Genomic DNA, 20,438 nt, shown 5'->3' on the forward strand with positions numbered 1-20,438 from the left:
GAAGCTATAACTTTTGACCACAACTTCCGAATCTGCCGATCCAAAATGGCCACCGGCTTCACATCATAAGTCATGTCACCCTCCAACTGAACCGTGCTAAAGTCCAAAACATGGGACGGATCACCAACATACTTTCGGAGCATGGAAACATGAAACTTTAGATGCACACTCGACAAGCTGGGTGGCAAGGCAAGCTTATAAGCCATCTCCCCTATCCTCTGAAGCACCTCAAAAGGCCCAATGAATCGGGGGCTCAACTTGCCCCTCTTCCCAAACCTCATAACACGCTTCATGGGTGATACAATCAGCAAAACCTTCTCCTCAACCATAAAATACACATCACAGACCTTCCTATCCGCGTAGCTCTTCTGCCTAGACTGCGCCATGCGAAGCCACTCCTAAATCAATTTCACCTTATCTAATGCATCCTGGACCAAGTCTATACCCAAGAGCCTAGCCTCACCCGGCTCAAACCATCCTACCGGAGATCTACACCTCCTCCCATATAAAGCCTCGTACGGAGCCATTTGGATACTCGACTGGTAATTGTTGTTATATGAAAACTCTGCGAGCGGCAAGAACTGGTCCCATGAACCCCCCAAAGTCAATGACACAAGCGTGCAACATGTCCTCCAATATCTGAATAGTGCGCTCTGACTGCCCATCCGTCTGGGGGTGAATAGCTGTGCTCAACTCAACCTGAGTACCCAACTCTCGCTGCACGGCCCTCTAAAACTGCGATGTAAATTGAGTGCCCCTATCTGAAATGATGGAAACTGGGACACCATGTAGGCGAACAATCTCTCGGATGTAAATCTCAGCCAATCGCTCTGAAATGTAAGTAGTACCAACCGGAATGAAGTGCGCGGACTTGGTCAGATGATCCACAATCACCCAAATAGCATCAAACTTCCTCGAAGTCGGTGGGAGCCCAACTACGAAGTCCATGGTGATTCGCTCCCAGTTCCACTCTGGGATCTCTAACCTCTGAAGCAAGCCACCCGGGATCTCTAACCTCTGAAGCAAGCTCACTGGGATCTCTGATGTTCATACTTAACCTGCTAACAGTTGAGACACCAAGCCACAAACCCAACTATATCCTTCTTCATTCGCCTCCACCAATAGTGCTGCCTCAAATCCTGGTACATCTTCGCAGCACCCCGATGGATGGAATACCGCGAGTTGTGGGCCTCCTCAAGAATCAACTCCTTGAGCCCACCTACATTAGGAACACATATCCGGCCCGGCATTCTCAACACGCCGTCATCACCAATGGTCATATCCCTAGCGTCACCTCGCTGAACCCTGTCCTAAAGAACGAGCAGGTGGGGGTCATCATATTAACGCTCACTGATACGTTCATAAAGAGAAGACTTGGATAACACACAAGCCAGTACCCGACTCGGCTCCGAAATATTCAATCTGACAAGCTGGCCTGCTAAGGCCTGAACATCCAATGCCAAGGGTCTCTCTGCTGCTGGGAGATATGCTAAACTCCCCAAACTTTCTGCCCGGCGACTCAAAGTATCGGCCACCATATTGGCCTTCCCCGGATTGTACAAAATAGTGATATCGTAGTCCTTAAGAAGCTATAACCATCTTCATTGATGCAAGTTAAGATCCTTCTGCTTCAACTGATACTGCAAACTCCGGTGATCAGTATAGATCTCATAATGAACCCCATACAAATAATGATGCCAAATCTTCGAGGCATGAACGATGGCTACTAACTCAAGATCATGGACAAGATAGTTCTGCTTATGGGTCTTCAACTGGCACGAGGCATAGGCAATCACCCTACCCTCCTGTATCAGAACACATCCAATACCTACCCTCGAGGCATCACAATACACGATGTAAGAACCTGAAGCTGATGGAAGAACTAACACTGGAGATGTGGTCAAAGCAGTCTTGAGCTCCCGAAAGCTCTCCTCACACACATCCGGCCGCCTGAATGGAGCACCCTTTTGGGTCAATTTGGTCAATGAGATGTAATAGATTAGAAACCCTGAACGAACCGACAGTAATAACCATCCAAACCGAGAAAGCTCCGAATCTCTGTAGCTGAGGATGGTCTGGGCCAACTCTGAACCGCCTCTATCTTCTTCGAATCCACCTGAATACCCTAACGGGATAACACGTGCCCCAAGAGTGCTACAGAACCGAGCCAGAACTCACACTTGGAGAACTTTGAATAAAGCTTCTCCTCCCTCAATCTCTGTAATATAATCCTCAAGTGATGGGCATGCTCCTCCTAGCTACGAGAGTACACTAGGATGTCATCAATGAATACAATAACGAATGAGTCCAAATAGGGCTGGAATACACTATTCATCAAATGCATGAACGATGTTGGGGCATTGGTTAGCCCAAAAGACATCACCAAGAACTCATAATGGCCATATCGGGTCCTAAAAGCTGTCTTAAGAATATTGGAATCCTGAATCTTCAGCTGGTGATACCCGGACCTCAAATAAATCTTGGAGAACACCGTCGCTCCCTGAAGCTGGTCAAATAAATCATCAATATGAGGCAAAGGATACTTGTTCTTGACTGTGACCTTGTTCAACTATCTGTAATCAATGCACATCCTCATGGAACTATCATTCTTCTTTACAAATAGAACCGGTGCACCCCAAGGTGACACACTAGGCTGAATAAACCCCTTATCAAGGAGTTCCTGAAGTTGTTCCTTCAACTCTTTCAACTCCATCGGTGCTATACGATACGGTGGAATAGAAATAGGCTGAGTACCTGACACCAAATCAATAACAAAGTCAATATCCCTGTCAGGCGGCATGCCCGACAGGTCTGTAGGAAACACGTCTGGAAAATCACGTACCACCAAAACAGAATCAATGGCAGGAGGCTCTGCACTAACATCCCTCACAAATGTCAAATAAGATAGGAAACCCTTCTCAACCATACGCTGAGCCTTCAAATATGAAATTATCCTACTAGGTACATAATCTATAGAACCGCTCCACTCAACCCTCGAAAATCCCGGCATCGCCAATGTCACGGTCTTAGCGTGACAATCCAGAATAGCATGATATGGAGATAACCAATCCATACCCAATATCATATCAAAGTCAACCATACTATGCAGCAAAAGGTCCACTCGGGTCTCCAGACCCCCAATAGTCACCACACATGACCGATATACACAGTCCACAACAATAGTATTGCCCACAGGAGTAGATACATGAATACTTGGAACTAGGGTTAAATAATACAGAGGCATCTCTGTGACAAACTAAGACAATACCTGTAACCACAGCATCTGAAGAAATAGCATCTGGTCTGGAAATGAGAGTATAGAAACGGCATTGGTCACCCCCTGATCTGCCTTCCCCTCTAGGGCGACCCCTAGCTGACTGACCTCCACCCCGAGCTGACTGGGCGGGTGGTGAAGTAACTGGTGCTGTATTCGAAGGCTGACTCTTCTGTTGAGATAGACCTCCATGACGACGAGGACACTGCCTCCATATATTCCCAAACTCCCCACACTCAAAACAACTCCCTGGTGCTAGTGGCGGGGACTGATGGGAGCCCCGAGCACTGGGATAACTGGTAGAAGAACCTGGCATAGAGGAACGCTGAACTGATAGAGCACGGGATGAACTCTGGGCTGGAAAAGCACTGAGTGATGAGTGGCCCTGATGAGAACTGTGAGAACCATGGCCACATGACACACCATGGTGAAATGGCCGAGCTGACTGAGCCTGTCTGAAATGACGACCTCTATCGTGCTGGAACTGACCCCCAGAAGGAGCACCACTGAATCCTCCCTATTCTCGAGGCGTCTTGGCCTTCCTCTCAATCCTTTCCTGACTACGAAACATCTCAATCTATCAAGCAATGTCGACAACCTCATCAAAAGTAGCACCAGACACCCTCTCTCTGGTCATAAGCAAACGTAGCTGAAAAGTGAGACCATCTATAAACCTCATAATCCTCTCCCTATCTGTGGGAACCAACCAGATAGCATGACGGGCCAACTCCAAGAATCGCATCTCATACAATGTCACAGACATATCACCCTGACGAAGCTGCTCAAACTATCTACACAGCTCCTCTCTGCGGGATTGAGGCATGAACTTCTCCAAAAATACCACGGAGAACTGATGCCAAATAAGGGGTGTTGTGCCAACAGGCCTACATCTCTCGTAAGTCTCCCACCATCTGCGTGCAGCCCCAGAAAACTAAAAAGTAGTGAATGAGACCCCACAAGTCTCCAGAATACCAGTTGTACGGAGTATCCTCTAACACATGTCCAAGAAGTCCTGGGCATCCTCTCTCTATGTGCCACTAAAATGTTGAGGCTAGAGTCTCCCAAACCTCTCCAACCTACGCTGATCATCCTCAGGCATAGCAGGAACCACATAGTCCTGAGCATCTGCAACCGGCTGGGCTGGTGGTGCCCCGGTGTCTGGAGTCCCTGAACAACCTGCTCGGGTGTGCGAGCAGCAGGAGTCTGAGTGCCTCCCCCAACCTGAGAAGTGGATGCGGCCGTTGAGATAGAGACCGCCTGAGCAATGCTGGTACACGCTACCAGAATCTGAGCTAGGGCCTCCTGAAGGCCTGGAATCACAGTAGACACAGGTGGTGCCTAAGTTGGTGCATCAACAACTGGAATCTGATCCTTATCTAGGGCAACTGGTGGGTCTACAGGTACTGCCCAGCTGATGTGCGGGTTGCACCTATGCCCTTACCACGGCCTCTACAATGACCTTGGGCTCTCGCGGCCCTGGCTGGTGGTGCTGGTGGTTGTCCATCCTGACCGGTAGTACGAGTCATCACCATCTGTGAGAGAATGAAACAACAAAAGTTTAGTTACCAGAATCAACAGATTCGCACGACAAGAATTCAAGAATGTGAGATTTCCTAAAGATTCTGCAGCCTCTCAAAGATAAGTACAGACGTCTCCGTGCCGATCTGTAAGACTCTACTAAACCCGCTCATGACTCATGAGACCTATGTAACCTAGGCTCTGATACCAACTTGTCACAACCCTAAACTCAAACATGTTGTGATGGCACCTATCGATGGTACTAGGCCAGCCGACTCCCACACTACTACATAATTCATTCAAAGATATGCCAAAAGGCATCTTGTATAGCAAAATTTCTTAAAAGAAACAAGGGTTGAACTTAGAAAAAAATAGAAATGCGGAATGAAAATCCCCAAACATCAGGGTATCACTGAGTCATGAGAAACTACTAAAAACTGGTCCGACAACAACAAGACTAACATAGTCTGGGAAAAATCCAAAAAATACAACTAATGGGAAGATAAAGAAAAAGAAAATAAGGTTGCGATCGCCGGACAGCTACCTTGCTAACTCCAATGATCAGCTACAGGAATATCAACAGCCGCTACCGTGACCAAAAATGCCTGGATCTGCACACAAGGTGTAGGGATTAACGTGAGTACACCAACTTAGTAAGCAATAGAAGTAAATAAAGGCGGAGAAGTAGTGATGAGCTAAATGCAAGTACCGTTCATATCACAAGAATTAAGTAAAGTGCGGCATGCTATGCAACTAGAGTTTAAGTCAAATCAGTTTGTTTAAATCAAGTTCAAGTAAGACAATTAGAAATATCTTTCAACCTTTCTCAAACAAGGACTCAAAGCAACAATGAGCATGGATAATGAAATCATGTATTGCCCCTCGTGCTAACATCACTCTATCCGCCCAATCACTCCAACCTCACTATCTCTCAAGCCTCACGATCACTCAAGCCTCGCAATCACTCATGCCTCACAATCGCTCAGCACTCGGCACTCGGCACTCGGCACTCGCACTCAGTAGGTACCTGCGCTCACTGGGGGTGTTCAGACTCCAGAGGGGCTCCTACAGCCCAAGTGCTATAATCTTCACGGACAACTCTCGTGCTGCACGGACAACTCACGTGCTATAATATCATATCAGAATCCGCACGCACAACTCACATGCTAAGGTACAATACCTCACAAACAAGCCCTCGGCATCACTCGGTCATAAACCTCTCCAGTCTCTCGGGCTCTCAGAAATCAAAGAAATCAGCCCAAACAACATTAACATGATGCAACAAATAGAATAACAGAGACTGAGCTATGATGTAAGAATGCATGAACATGACTGAGTACGGGATATCAACTAAAGAAGTGAGAGGACAGCAAGAAACGGCCTCTAAGGTTCCAAACAATACCGGCATAAGTCCTAGACATGGTATCTAGCATGATTTACAGTAAATCTTTCTAAAGCACATAAAGAGAATATAGCTACAACAGGTTGTTCAACTTTATAGTTGCTACGGGACGGACCAAGTCACGAATCCCCAATGGTGCACGCCCACACGCCCGTCACCTAGTATGTGCGTCACCTCCAAATAGTCACATGACACAAAAATCCAGGATTTCATACCCTCGGGACTAGATTTACAACTGTTACTTACCTCAATCCGAGCAAATCTCTACTCTCCAATGCCATTGCCTCTCGAATCAGCCTCCGAGCGTCCCGAATCTAGCCACAAGTAGTACAATACCATTAATATATGCTAAAGGAATAAATTCCACAAGAAAACTACTAAAGTAGACTCAAAACCCGAAATCGACTCAAATCCGATCCCCAGGCCCACGTCTCGAAATCCGACAAAAGTCACAAAACCCGAAAGTCCATTCACTCACGAGTCTAACAATACGAAATTCATCAAAATATGACATCATTTGGTCCCTCAAATCCTCAAATTCACTCTCCAAAATTCCAAGCCCTAACCCCTTATTTCACTTCAAAAATCCTACTAATTAGGTGGGAAAACAACTGAAAAATACCATAACGAATGATAATAGAGCTCAAGCAACTTACCTTAGTGAATATCCTTGAATCCCCTTCAAAGATCGCCCCAAAAGCTAAAAGGTCCGAATTGAAAATGGTGGAAATGAGCAAAAATCACGAAGTCCTCAATTTATACATTCTGCCAAGTGAAACTGCACCTGCGGCCCCTTTTTCCGCTTCTACGATGCCGCACCTGCGGAATTTCCATCGCAGGTGCGGAACTCACTTAAGATCCCAGGTTCCATATCTTCGGGCAAATCTCGCACCTGCGCATCTCCTTCCGCTTCTGCGACGCCAGCCAAATTCCTCATCTCTGCATCTGCGCCCCAGGTCTCCCATCTACGGGCTCGCAGATGCGATAGCCTTCTCGCACCTGCGCCTTCTACCCAGCTCCTCCAATCTCGCATGTGCGATCTCCCGCTCACTTCTGCGGGCTCGCACCTGCGATGAGACATCCGCAGGTGCGATTATGACAGCTGAGTTCAACTTTAGCAATTCCTCTAATTTCCAAACTTGTTCCGTTAATCACCCGGACCACAAACAAACATACCAACATAACCCACAACATCATACGAACTTAGACAAATCATTAAATCATTCTAAAAAATATCAAAACACAAAATTACACTCGAATTCAAGCCTAAGGACTTCTAAACTTCCGAATTCCACCAACGATGCCGGAACCTACTAAACCATGTCCGAATGACCTCAAATTTTATACACAAGTCAAAAATAATACCACGAACCTATTCCAACTTCTGTAATTGCATTCCGACCCCGATATCAAAATTTCCACTACCGACCAAAATCGCCAAAATTCTAACTTTTGCCAATTCAAGCCTAATTCTACCATGGGCCTCCAAATCTCATTTCGAACGCGCTCCCAAGTCTAAAATCACCTAACGGAGCTAACGAAACCATCAAAATTTAAATCTGAGGTCGTTTACATATAAGTCAACATCCAGTTGACTTTTCCAACTTAAGCTTTTACTTTAGTGACTAAGTATCTCAATTCACTCCGAAACCACTCTGGACCTGAACTGACTAACCCGGTATAACACAATATAGCTGAGTAACACAAAAAGAAATAGAAATGGGGGAAACAGGGATATAACTCTCGAAGCGACCGACCGGGTCGTTACAGGGAATGGGTTACACGCTACAATAGAATGATAAAAGAAATACTTGATTGTTGAAATGACTTACATGTCTTACCTCTATTCCTATTATTATTATTGATATTGCATACATGTTAATGTAAGCGACCTGCCTTAGCCTCATCACTACTTCATCGAGGTTAGGCTTGGCACTTAAAGAGTACATGGGGTTGGTTGTACTATACTCTACACTTCTTGTGCAGATACCAAAATTGGTCCCAGCGGCGTACTGCAGACTTTCTCGGATTCAGCTATCGGAGGAGACTTGAGGTATAGCTGCACAACGTTCACAGCTCTAAAGTCCCTTTCCGCTTTATCTTAGTTGTGTACTATCTTTCAGATAGCTTTATGTTTATTCACACCCTTATTTGTATTATTATAGAAGTTCGTGCACTTGTGACACCAGTTCTGGGATAGTATTTTGTCATCGTTATTATTTTGATTTGTTCATTTTAATTCAGACTTTATTTCAGTTGTTTGGTTTATTTATTATTAATTAAAATGAATCATTTAAAATAGTTAAATTTATTCTAACGTTGGCTTTCCTAGCAAGTGAAATGTTAGGTGCCATCATGGTCCCGAAGGTGGGAATTTTGGGTCATGGCAAGTTGGTATCAGAGCACTAGGTTACCTATGTATCACGAGTCACGAGCAAGCTTAGTAGTGTTTGAAGGATCGGTACAGAGACGTATGTACTTATCTTTCAGAGGTTATGGAGTTTAGGAACAATTTCACTTCTATTATTCTCTTTCGTGCGATTTTATTCTATCATTGATGATTGAAATCTTATATTCTTTTTCTCTCATAGATGGCAAGAACACGCACTACACCTATAGTCAGGCAGGACCCGGAGCCCCCAGTGACATCTATGATAAGGGGCAGAGCCATGAAGTGCTACTAAACATGGGAATAGTTGAAAGCAACGAGGTTGACTTTGTTGTGTTTCTGATGAATGGTTCCGCCAAGAGGTGGTGGAGAGATTATGTATTTACTAGACCAGATGATTTGCCTGCACTTACTTGGGAGCAATTCTCACAGCTATTTCTGGAGAAGTTTGTTCCTATTACACTAAGAGAGGATTACTGCAGGCAGTTTGAGCATCTCCAGCACGGTAGTATGACTATTACCCAGATTTGTGGACTTAGCATGTCATGTCATCACCTTGCTTCCTACTGAAAATGAGAGAGTGAGGAGATTCATTAATGGACTCACTTATACTATCAAGCTTCAAATGGCCAAGGAGACAGTGAGTTATATTTATTTCTAGACAGCCGTGAATATTGCTAAGTGGATCAAGTTAGTTCGTGCTCAGGAGAGAGGACCAGTGTCATATAAGAGGCTCCATCATTCTGGTAATTTTAGAGGCGCATCATCTGGAGGCTAGGGTACTTATGGTAGGGGTCATCCTCCCAAGCCATTTTATTCAGCACTTCAAGCATCTCACGGTGCTTCAAGAAGTCATGGTCCGTATATGTCTTACTCTGGGCAGCCAACATTTATTGCATGTTCAGCTCCTATCAGTGCACCACCACTCCAGAGTCACTACAACAGTAATCCGACCCGTTCAGGTCAGCTTTAGCTTTAGCAGCCACGGTAGCAGGATGGGTGCTATGAGTATGGGAACCTTGGTCACATCAGGAGGCATTGCCCTAGGTTGTCCAGCAACAGATCTCAGTAGGATTCTCGTGCCATCGTACCAGCACCGGTTGTGCCACCGCCCGCCCAGCCAGCTAGGGGCAGGGGTCAGGTAGCTAGAGGTTGAGGTCAGACTATTAGAGGTGGAGGCCAACTAGCTAGGACCTGTCCTAGAGATGTAGTTCGGAGTAGTGGGGCCCAACCCTAATTTTATGCTTTTCCAGCTAGGCCTGAGGCTAAGTCATCCGATGCCGTGATCACAGGTATTGTTCCAGTTTCACATAGAGATGCTTCAGTTCTATTTGATCCAGAATCTACTTATTCATAAGTGTTCTCCTACTTTGTTTCATATTTGGTTTTGCCTCGTGATCCTCTGAGTGCTTTTGTGCACGTGTCCATGCTGGTGGGATATTCTATCATTGTAGGTCATTTCTATCATTCATGTGTGGTTACTATGGGAAGTCTTGAGACTAGCATGGATCTTCTACTTCTCGATATTGTAGTTTTTGATGTTATCTTGGGTATGGATTGGTTGTCACCTTATCGTGCTATATTAGATTGTCACTCCATGACTGTGACCTTAGCCATGCCGGGGTTACCTCGAATAGAGTGGAAAGGGACTCTTGGCCATTCCACTAGTAGGGTTATCTCTTACGTGAAAGATCGGCATATGGTCAAGAAGGGGTGTCTAGCTTATTTGGCTTATATTCACGAACCTAGTGTGGATGTTCCTTCTATGGATTTGGTCCAAGTTGTCCGTGAGTTTCCAGATGTATTTCCTGCAAATTTGCCGGGGATGCCACCCGACAGAGAGATTGACTTCTATATTGATTTGGCTACGGGCACCTAGCCCGTTTCTATTCCACCATACCGTATGGCCCCGCCGGAGCTAAAAGAAGTTTAGGAGAAGTTACAAGACGTGCTTGACAAGGGATTCATTAGACCTAGCGTCTCATCCTAGGATGCACCAATGTTATTTGTAAAGAAGAAAAATGGTTCAATGCGGATGTGTATAGATTATCGATAATTGAACAGGGCTACTATCAAGAACAAGTATTTGTTGCAAAGAATTGATGACTTATTCGATTAGCTTCAAGGTGCCAAGGTGTTTTCAAAGATAGATTTGAGGTCTGGTTACCATTAGTTGAAGATTAGGTCATTCGATGTCCCTAAGACAGCCTTTCGGACTTGGTATGGGCATTATGAATTCCTAGTAATGTCATTCGGGCTGACAAATGCCCTAGCAGCATTTATGGATTTGATGAAACGGGTGTTCAAGATCTATTTGGATTCTTTTGTAGTTGTATTCATTGATGATATCTCGATTTACTCCAGCAGTCGAGAGGAGTATGAACAACATCTTCGGATTGTGCTTCAGACTTTGAAGAATAATCAGTTATATGCGAAATTTTTAAAATGCGAATTTTGCTTAGACTCAGCTGCCTTTTTGGGGTATGTTGTATCGGCATAAGAATAAAAGTGGTTCCTAAAAAGATTGAGGTAGTTCAGAATTAGCCTAGAACTACTTCAGCTACAGAGATCCGGAATTTCCTTGGTTTGGTAGGTTATTATCGTCGGTTCGTAGACGGATTTTCATCCATAGCAGCCCCATTGACCAAATTGACTCATAAGGGTGCCCCATTCAGATGGTCAGATGAGTGTGAGTTGAGCTTTCAAAAGCTCAAGAATTCTTTGACTACGACGCCAGTGTTGGTATTGCCCACAGGTTCAGGATCTTATATTGTGTATTGTGATGCATCTGGCGCTGGGCTTGGTGCAGTATTAATTCAAGATGGCAGGGTGATTGCATATGCAGCCATTGTTCTTGCATTGAAGATTTGGAGGCACTACCTTTACGGCATTTTGTGTGAGGTATTCACTGATCATCATAGTCTACAGTATCTGTTCAAACAAAAAATCTCAAATTGAGGCAAAGAAGATGGTTGGAGCTGTTGAAAGACTATGATATCACCATTTTGTATCACCCCAGAAAGGCTAATGTTGTGGCCGATTCTTTGAGTGGAAAGGTTGTGAGTATGGGCAGCCTTGAGTATATTCCGGTTGGTGAGAGGCCGTTAGCTACAGATGTTCTGACTTTGGCCAATCATATAGTGAGGTTAGATGTTTTAGAGTCCAGTCATTTTCTAGCTCGCACATTCGCTCGGTCTTCCTTTTATATCAGAGAGCGATAGTATGATGATCCTCATTTGCTTATCCTTAAGGACACAGTGCGGCATGGTGGTGCTAAGGACGTTGTTGTGGGGGTAGATTGAGTTCTGCAGATGCAGGGTCATATTCGTGTGCTTAATATGGATGGACTTCATGAATTAATTCATGAGGAGGCCCATAGTTCCCGGTATTCTATTCATCCAGGTGCCGCCAAAATATATCAAGATTTGGAGCAACATTATTGGTGGAGGAGAATGAAGAAGGATATAGCTGCATATGTAGCTCGGTGTCTAAATTGTCAGCAAGTCAAGTACAAGCATCAAAGACCTGGTGGTTTGCTTCAGAAGTTAGAAATTCATGAGTGGAAGTGGGAGCGCATCACTATGGATTTTGTTGTTGGGCTCCCACGGACTCAGAGAAAGTTCGACGAAGTATGGGTCATTGTGGACAGGTTGACCAAGTTAGGACATTTCATTCCAGTAGCTATTACCTATTATTCAAAGTGGTTAGTGGAGATTTACATCCGGAGATTGTCCGCCTTCCCGGTGTGCCCGTGTCTATCATTTCTGATCGAGGTACGCAGTTCACCTTGCACTTCTGGATGGCTGTACAACATGAGTTAGGAATGCGGGTTGAGTTGATTACATCATTTCATCCTCAGACGGACGGACAATCCGAGAGCACTATTCAAATATTGGAAGACATGATTTGCGCTTGTGTTATGGATTTCGGAGGTTCTTGGGATCGATTCTTGCCGGCTTGCGGAGTTTGCCTATAATAACAGCTACTGGTCGAGCATTTAAATTGCTCCATATGAAGCATTATACGGGAGGCGATGTAGTTCGCCAGTTGGCTGGTTTGAACCGGGAGAGGCTCGGTTGTTGGGTACCGATTTGGTATAGGGTGCCTTGGATAAGGTCAAGATTATTCAGGATTGATATCGCACAGCTTTGTCACGACCCAAAATCCAAAAAAGGGCCGTGATGGTGCCGGACACCACTGTCAGGCAAGCCAACTATAATCAATTAACTTAATTACCCATTTTAATATTTCTGAAATAAAAATTTCTTTAATAAAATTGTAGAGATAAAACTCATCGAGTAAATGATAAATATTTTTGCAGCTAAATTTCTAAACAATTCACAACCATTCCCAAAACCCGATGTCACAAGTGCATGAGCATTTACTAGGGAATTAAAAATAAAATACAGCATCTGTCCAGAATAAAAATTAGACAGGAAAATATAATAACTCTAAAAGAGACTCTGTTAGCTATGGATCGTAATATAGAATACAGCTCATCCATGCTCCCACAATTATTAACCACACCTTTGCGCCCACAAGGCCGCTATACATATATGTACCTGCATAATAAATATGCAGCAAGTGTAGTATAAGTACGAAAACATGTACCCAATAAGTATCAAGCCTAATCTCGAAGTGATAGAGACGAGATAGCCGACTTTGACACTCACTATGGGTCAATAATAATAATTAAAATAAATTATAATTATTCAAATCAGCATGGTTCACAGAGTTAACAATAATTTTATTCAATTAGCAGAAATAATAAGAATCCTTCAAATGCAACAATTTTCCAATTTATTAATTAAATCATGCAATTTCAATAAAACTTCCAATTTATCAAATAGCTTTACAAGCTGCAATTCAATTTAAATAAATTTTCAATTTATCAACTAGTCTCATTTACAGGAATAACAATAATTCCTTAACAAGCAGGAATAATAATTCATTAAATTTCAAAGATTTCCAATTTATCAATTAGCTTCGCAAGCTGAAATAAACTATTAAGGTATCGTGTAATTATTATTATTAAGCACGATCTCTGCCGAGGACGTACGGCCCGATCCAGAGTGTTGTGTACACTACCGAGGGACGTGCGGCGCGATCCATAGATGCATCTATCCTGCCGAGACGTTTGGCCCACTCCACAAGAAAGGAGGATATTTTCTTATGTACCTCCGGAAGGAGAGTATATTTATTATAGGATAAATTCAGCAGGAAGAACAATTTCTTTTGATAATTAATTAATTTAAACAGAAAATTAAGCATATGAGATTTTCATCCTTTAATACCTTTATCTAACAATTCACAATATATTTATATATACATATCAATTAATATTAATTAAACAAAGAATACAATTTACAGAAGTAATTCATGCTTTGAGTCCTAAACTACTCGGACTTTAGCATTAATAGTAGCTACGCACGGACTCTCGTCACCTCGTGCGTACGCAGCCCCCGAAATTAGCAACAATTATTTAATTTAATCCCTATGGGGTAATTTTTCCCTCACAAGATTATACAAGAGACTTACCTCGTCTCAAAGTCCACTTTCCGATTACCACGTCGCGTTGAATTCTCGATTCGACGCCGAAAAATCTGAAACTATCCAAATATTATACAAAATAATTAATATATGCTAAATGATTCGAAATTTATCTATTAAATAAATTACCTTATACAAAATGGTAAAATTCCTAAAATTCACCCCGGGCCCATGTGCTCGGATTCTAGAAATATTTGGATGAAAGCATTACCCATAGTTTCAAGAATTTGAATATATAATTTCTACCCAATTCCGTAACTATTTTCGTGGTTAAAATCTTATTTTTATAAAAGTCTAGGTTTTTCATCTAAATTTTTGATTTCTAAGGTTTACTAGTTATTATCTACCTATAATCTATGTATTTAACTCAAGGTATGTAGAATTAACTTACCTCCAAGTTGTTAGTTTAAATCCCCCTCTCAAAAGCTCTGAAATCGCCCGGAAATGGAGGAAAAATGGGCTCAAAATGTCTAAGCCCCGATTTTTAACCATTCTGCCCAACAGTGATTTTCGCAGCTGCGGAAGAGGTACCGCACCTATGGAAAAGCCTCGCGGGTGAGAGTTTTCCCTTGCCTGCCAAGCCTCGCATCTGCAAAAAATGCTCGCACCTGCGCGTTCATAGGTGCGCCCGAGATTCCGCACCTGCGATGGCAGACCTCCCTTTCTCTTTTTTGCTTCTGCGCATAAACCTCGCATCTGCGAGAGTCGCACCTGCGCCAGTCCAAGCGCAGGTGCGAACGTACCAGAAGCAGAAGGCTTCAGATCTTCTTCAAAATTCCAAAATTAATCTGAGCCTCGTCCGATTAACATTCGAGGCCTCCGGGGCCCCGCCCTAACATACCAACAGGTTTGAAATCATAAAACGGACTCGCTCGAACTCACGGAGCATGTAAAACAACATCAAATCTAAGAATCATACCCCATACCCCAAACCAAATTGATTCAAACTTAAAATTTTCAAGTTCATTAATTTACTTCCAATGCGCCGAAACATACCTTGAACTACTCGGAATGACACGAAAATTTGTGTGCAAGTCTTAAAACACTATACGGAACTATTCCCAAACTTGGAATTTCAAACGGACTTCAATTACTCAAAATCGTACTCCAAACCAAATTTAAAGAATTTTAAACCTTCAAATAGTTGATTTTTACTATTAAGCGTCAAAATGCTCCCGATTTATCAAAAACCCGATTCGGACATACGCCCAAGTCCAAATCATCATACAAACCTATTGGAACCGTGAAATACTGATTCCGGGGTCATTTTCTCAAAGTGTTGGCCGAAGTCAAACTTGGCCTTTTAAGGTTAACTTAAGGAACCAAGTATTCCGATTTCAACCCAAACACATCCAAATCCCGAACCAACCATCTCCACAAGTCATAAATCATTAAAAACACATTCAGGGAGTTTTATTTAAGGGAAAGGGGTTCTAAAAGTCAAAACGACCGGTTGGGTCGTTACAAGCTTAGTCTAGGCAAAAGAGATATGTTGACCGTAAAGTTCGGGATGTTGCATTCATGGTTGGAGAAAGAGTATTGCTTCGGGTTTCACCTATGAATGGTGTAATGAGGTTCGGAAAGAAGGGCAAGTTGATCCCTAGGTATATCGGACCCTTTGAAATTCTTGAAAGGGTAGGTGAAGTAGCCTACACACTTGCACTATCGCCTAGTTTATCAGCAGTTCATCCGGTGTTCCATGTGTCTATGCTCCGGAAATATCATGGTGATCTGTCCCATGTGTTAGATTTCAGCTCAGTCCAACTGGACAAAGATTTGACTTATGTGGTAGAGCCAGTAGCTATTCTATCCCGGCAGGTCCGACAATTGAGGTCCAAAATTTATCCATCAGTACTAGTACAATGGAGAGGACAGGCGGTTGAAGCATCTACCAGGGTGTCCGAGTCAAACATGAGGAGTAGATATCCACACCTTTTCACCAGCCCAGGTACTTTTCTAATTTAGTTCAAGGATGAACGTTTATTTTAGAGGTAGAGAATGTGATGACCCGATAAGTCATCTTTAAATTTAACATCTAATTCTGTGCTCCGAGACCTCGAAGGTACCATTCAACATTCCTCGACTTGCGTGTGCAGTCCGTATATTTTTCCGAAAAACTTTTATGTGAAAAATTAATAAAAATGTAAAATAATGCTTTAACACACATTTAAGTTGACTTCGGTCAGTATCTTGACAGTCCCGGCGGGTTCATAACATTATTTGGGACTTGGGCATATGCCCGGAATCAAATTCAGAAGTCCCTAGATCGATTTATCGCCATTTAATGAAAACTAGAAACTTAAAGGTTAAAGATTTCCAAAGTTTGACCGTAGATTTGACTTTGTCGATATCAGACTCGGATTAAGATTTTGAGAGTTGAAATAGCTCTGTTATGTCATTTGGAACTTACCTCCAAAATTTGAGGTTATTCCGGATTGATTTGACATGTTTCAACGCGAGTTATAGAATTGTATATTTCATAAATTAATAAGTCCAAATCGAGGTGCGATTTGTAGTATCAACATTGTTTAATGTGATTTGAGACCTCGAGTAGGTCCGCGTTATGTTACATGACTGCTTGGTATATTTGGACGGGGTTCTGAGTGGCTCAGGTGAGTTTTGGGGTGGTTTTGGACCATTTCTAGGCCATTTTTAGTTATTGGTTTTTGGCTACAGCAGCATGCAGTGCGATTGCATGGAATTGGCCGCGATGAGTAAAATGGGAAAAATTGGCAAGTGAATCGCGATCGCGGAAGTCCTTTCGCGATCGCGTAGAGAAAAATCCTGCTGTCACTTACCCGACTTTGGAAGCTTTTATCTTGCAATCTATAAGGAATCTGAAGATGAACCAAGAATGAAAGATGTAGCACTTTATGTCTAGTATTCAGAAAATTAAATCATTTATTATTTGGACTTTTGTACCAAACGTTATGAACAATAAACTATATGTTATCTGAGAAGAATTTGGGTAGAGTAATAGAAGTTTGTGTTTCGCGATCACGATGAAATGGCCGCGATCGCATAGAGTAAAAATGTTCTGGATATTTTTGTGCTTCACAATCGCGGAGAGTAAATACCTGGGCAGCAGAACTTAAGTTCTGAAAATGAGACATTTTTGATGATTTGGAGCTCGGAGAGAGGCAATATTCGGGAAATTTTCAAGGAAAATATCGGGATAAGAGTTCCTAACTCAATTTTGGTTAAATTACACAAATCTATTATTATTTACATCAATAAATTAGTGTTTTGATTGAAAATGGTAGAAAATCTCATAGCTTTTAATTGAGGTTTTAAAGGCCGAGTTGTGGTCGAATTTGAATAATTATGGTATGGTTGAACTCGTAACGGAATTGGTGTTCAGATTTCGTTAATTTTCGTCGGGTTCCGAAAAGTGGGCCCTACGTTGACTTTTGATTGACTTTTCCGAAAATAACTTAAATTAAGTCTCTGTCGAATTGTGAATAATTTTTAAAACTCAAATTGAATTGTTGATAAATAAATTGCTAGCTTTGATTGGTTTGGAGACTAATTCGAAAGGAAAAACCGTGGTCGAGTGATCACTTGAATTGCAAAGCAAGGTAAGTGTCGTGGTTAATTTTGACTCGAGGGAATAGAACCCTTGAACCATATGTTATGTGAATTTCATGTATAGCAACGCATAGACGAGGTTACAAGTGCCTATACGTCGTCAAATTGCTTGTTTCCATATTTTTTACGTATTTCACTAATTGCCTTATTTCATGAATTAATTGTTATATTAATTGATTCTCTTATTTTCATTGCCTACTATTATGCCTTGATTTCATGCCTTAAATTGCTACCTGCTTAATAGACTTTTGTGTCATCAAATCCCAGTTTTGAAGTCGTTTCCAAAAAGACAAGCGTCGCACAATTAATTGGGATGGTTGATTGATGGTATCCCATGCACCATGTTCTTTTCTCCCATTGATTTGAGCGTTTCAAAATTCAAGTGTCCAAATCGCATGTGCCAATACCATGATTCATCTTGCACATTAGCCTTCAAACACTTTGCATCAATTGTCTTAAGATTCAGAGAGAATAATCTATTCTTAGCCATATGCAATTTAGCAATTAGAATTCCATTTGAATCTCTAAGCCAAAGATGCATATTTTTCATGTGGATGTCATATTCCTTTTCAAGAAGTTGGCCCAAACTCAAAATATTACTTTTTAAATTTGGGACATAATAAACATCTTGAATTAACTTGTGACTATCATTTTTTACAGGAGATCAGAATCGTACATATCCCTTTAATTTGAATCTTACGTAATCTCCAAAGGACAAATTACTTCTCACCGTTTTATTGATCTCCGCAAACTTTTCTTTATATCCATACATATGATTGCTTGCTCCATTGTCCAAATACCACGAGCTGCAATCATCCCTATCTTCTTCCTTGAGTGTCATCAACAACGTTGACTCAATTTTTTCTTTCTTGTTGTCAACAAGGTTAGCTTTTTCTTCAACATTTCTACGACATTCCCAAGAGTAATGGCCAAATTTATGACAATTATAATACTAAAATTTTGATTTTTCATACCTTGTCCATTATTTTCTTGATAGTAGCCACGTCCTCTTCCTCCTCTATGTCCATGACCATGACCTCTGAATGTCTGGTGGATTTTAACTTCATTGTTGAAGTTGTTACAGTTGCTTCTTCCTCTTCCATGACTGCCACGGCCTCACCCCCGTCCATTCTCTCGATAGCTCTTTTCACCTCCATAATCCTTGAAGGATGCCTTGAGTTTTAAGAAGTTTCTCTAATGGCACTTCTTGTCTCCTTTTGATCTTTTCTTCGTGTGCCTGTAAAGAGCCCTTCAATTGCTCTACCAGCATAGAGTCTAAATCTTTAGACTCCTCAATAGCACACACCACAAAATCAAATTTATGTGTTAAAGTGCGAAGGATCTTTTCTACCACACGGACATCTTCTATGTCCTCCCCATATCTTCTTAATTGATTTACAACAGCCTTCACTTTTGAACAATAATCTGAAATGCACTCGGATTCTTTCATTTTTATAACTTCAAAATCAGCCCTTAAGTTTAAAGTTTTACCTTCCTCACCTTGTCAACTCCTTGAAGAGAATTTTGTAAAATCCCCCAAGCTTCTTTTGAGGTGGTAGCATCTACCGCCTTCTCAAACATGTCATCATCCAAACATTGGTGGATGAGCGTGATGGCTTGTTGATCATTCTTCCTCATCTTTGCCAAGACATCTTTTTCATTTTGAGGCAAAGCTTCCTCATTATCAGGTTTTGCATATCCTTTATCTACGATTTTTCACACATCCTGAGAGCCAAGAATGGCTTTCATACGTAGACACCATTTCTCATAATTAACTTTTGTGAGACGGGGGTATTGAAAAGACAGCGTACCATTATTTTTTATGGCTCTGATACCACGTTGTTGGGAAAATAAATATATCCCGCCCAGGAATAATATCCACAGCAAATAATAATAACACAAGAGAGTAACAATAACACCAAATCTTTTGACGGGGTAAAATACAATATCCGAGCGGAGCAATATTACCACTATAATATTATAACTTAGTAGTGTCAAGAGACTACTACAACTTCGAAAGAAATAAGACTCTTTATTTTAAAACACATCACTACAATAATATTGCCACTCACTATTTATCTCACAGACAATAATCTGTGGATTACTCTCACTGCTTTGCTTTCTATTTAGCTTCTCTTTGTTTTTGGTGTATTAAACATGGAGGGAAGCATCTCTATTTATAGGCAAAATTGCCAACCTCTCAGCCAATCCAAATTGTCGAATCAGCCGCCTAACTTGGCTTCAGCCACCCACCTGCTTCTTCGACTTTTCAATCCTTTTATTTGTTTCATTTATGGGTCCCACATTATGTTCGGTTGACAGTGGGAGGGGATGGTTAAATATTTATTTGGTTCGATATATCAAAGATATCTTGTTTACCATCATAGTTCTTTTCTACTTCTTAATTCAGAAGACGATTTCGATAAGAGTGGGTTGCTCTAGATGGTGAGTACCCTCCATTTCCAACTAAGAGGTTGTGAGTTCGAGTCACTCCAACAGCAAGGTGGGGAGTTCTTGGAGGAAGGGAGCCTAGGATCTATCGGAAACAACCTCTCTGCCTCAGGGTAGGGGTAAGGTCTGCGTACACACTACCCTTCCCAGACTCCACTAGTGGGATTATACTGGGTTGTTGTTATTGTTGTAATTCAGAAGACGATTTCATCATTTACTATAGTTTCAAAGTTTTAGAATATATCATTTTCGGGAGTTTCCCTATT

At 42.1% G+C, this 20,438-nt stretch overlaps 1 protein-coding gene across 1 annotated transcript; it reads right to left on the reverse strand.

The window, feature by feature from the left end:
- Positions 1-1,061: 1,061 nt before the first annotated feature.
- On the reverse strand, positions 1,062-18,878 carry LOC138900323 (uncharacterized). Its single transcript, XM_070187050.1, has 7 exons — positions 18,696-18,878; positions 4,734-4,806; positions 3,764-3,903; positions 3,269-3,659; positions 2,650-2,754; positions 1,888-2,008; positions 1,062-1,305 (listed from the first exon to the last, which is right to left on the reverse strand). The coding sequence occupies exons 1-7, from the start codon at positions 18,876-18,878 to the stop codon at positions 1,062-1,064; spliced, it is 1,257 nt and encodes a 418-aa protein (XP_070043151.1).
- Positions 18,879-20,438: the final 1,560 nt, after the last annotated feature.

Source organism: Nicotiana tomentosiformis, chromosome 10 (assembly GCF_000390325.3).
Source record: "Nicotiana tomentosiformis chromosome 10, ASM39032v3, whole genome shotgun sequence".
NCBI classification, from domain to species: Eukaryota; Viridiplantae; Streptophyta; class Magnoliopsida; order Solanales; family Solanaceae; genus Nicotiana; species Nicotiana tomentosiformis.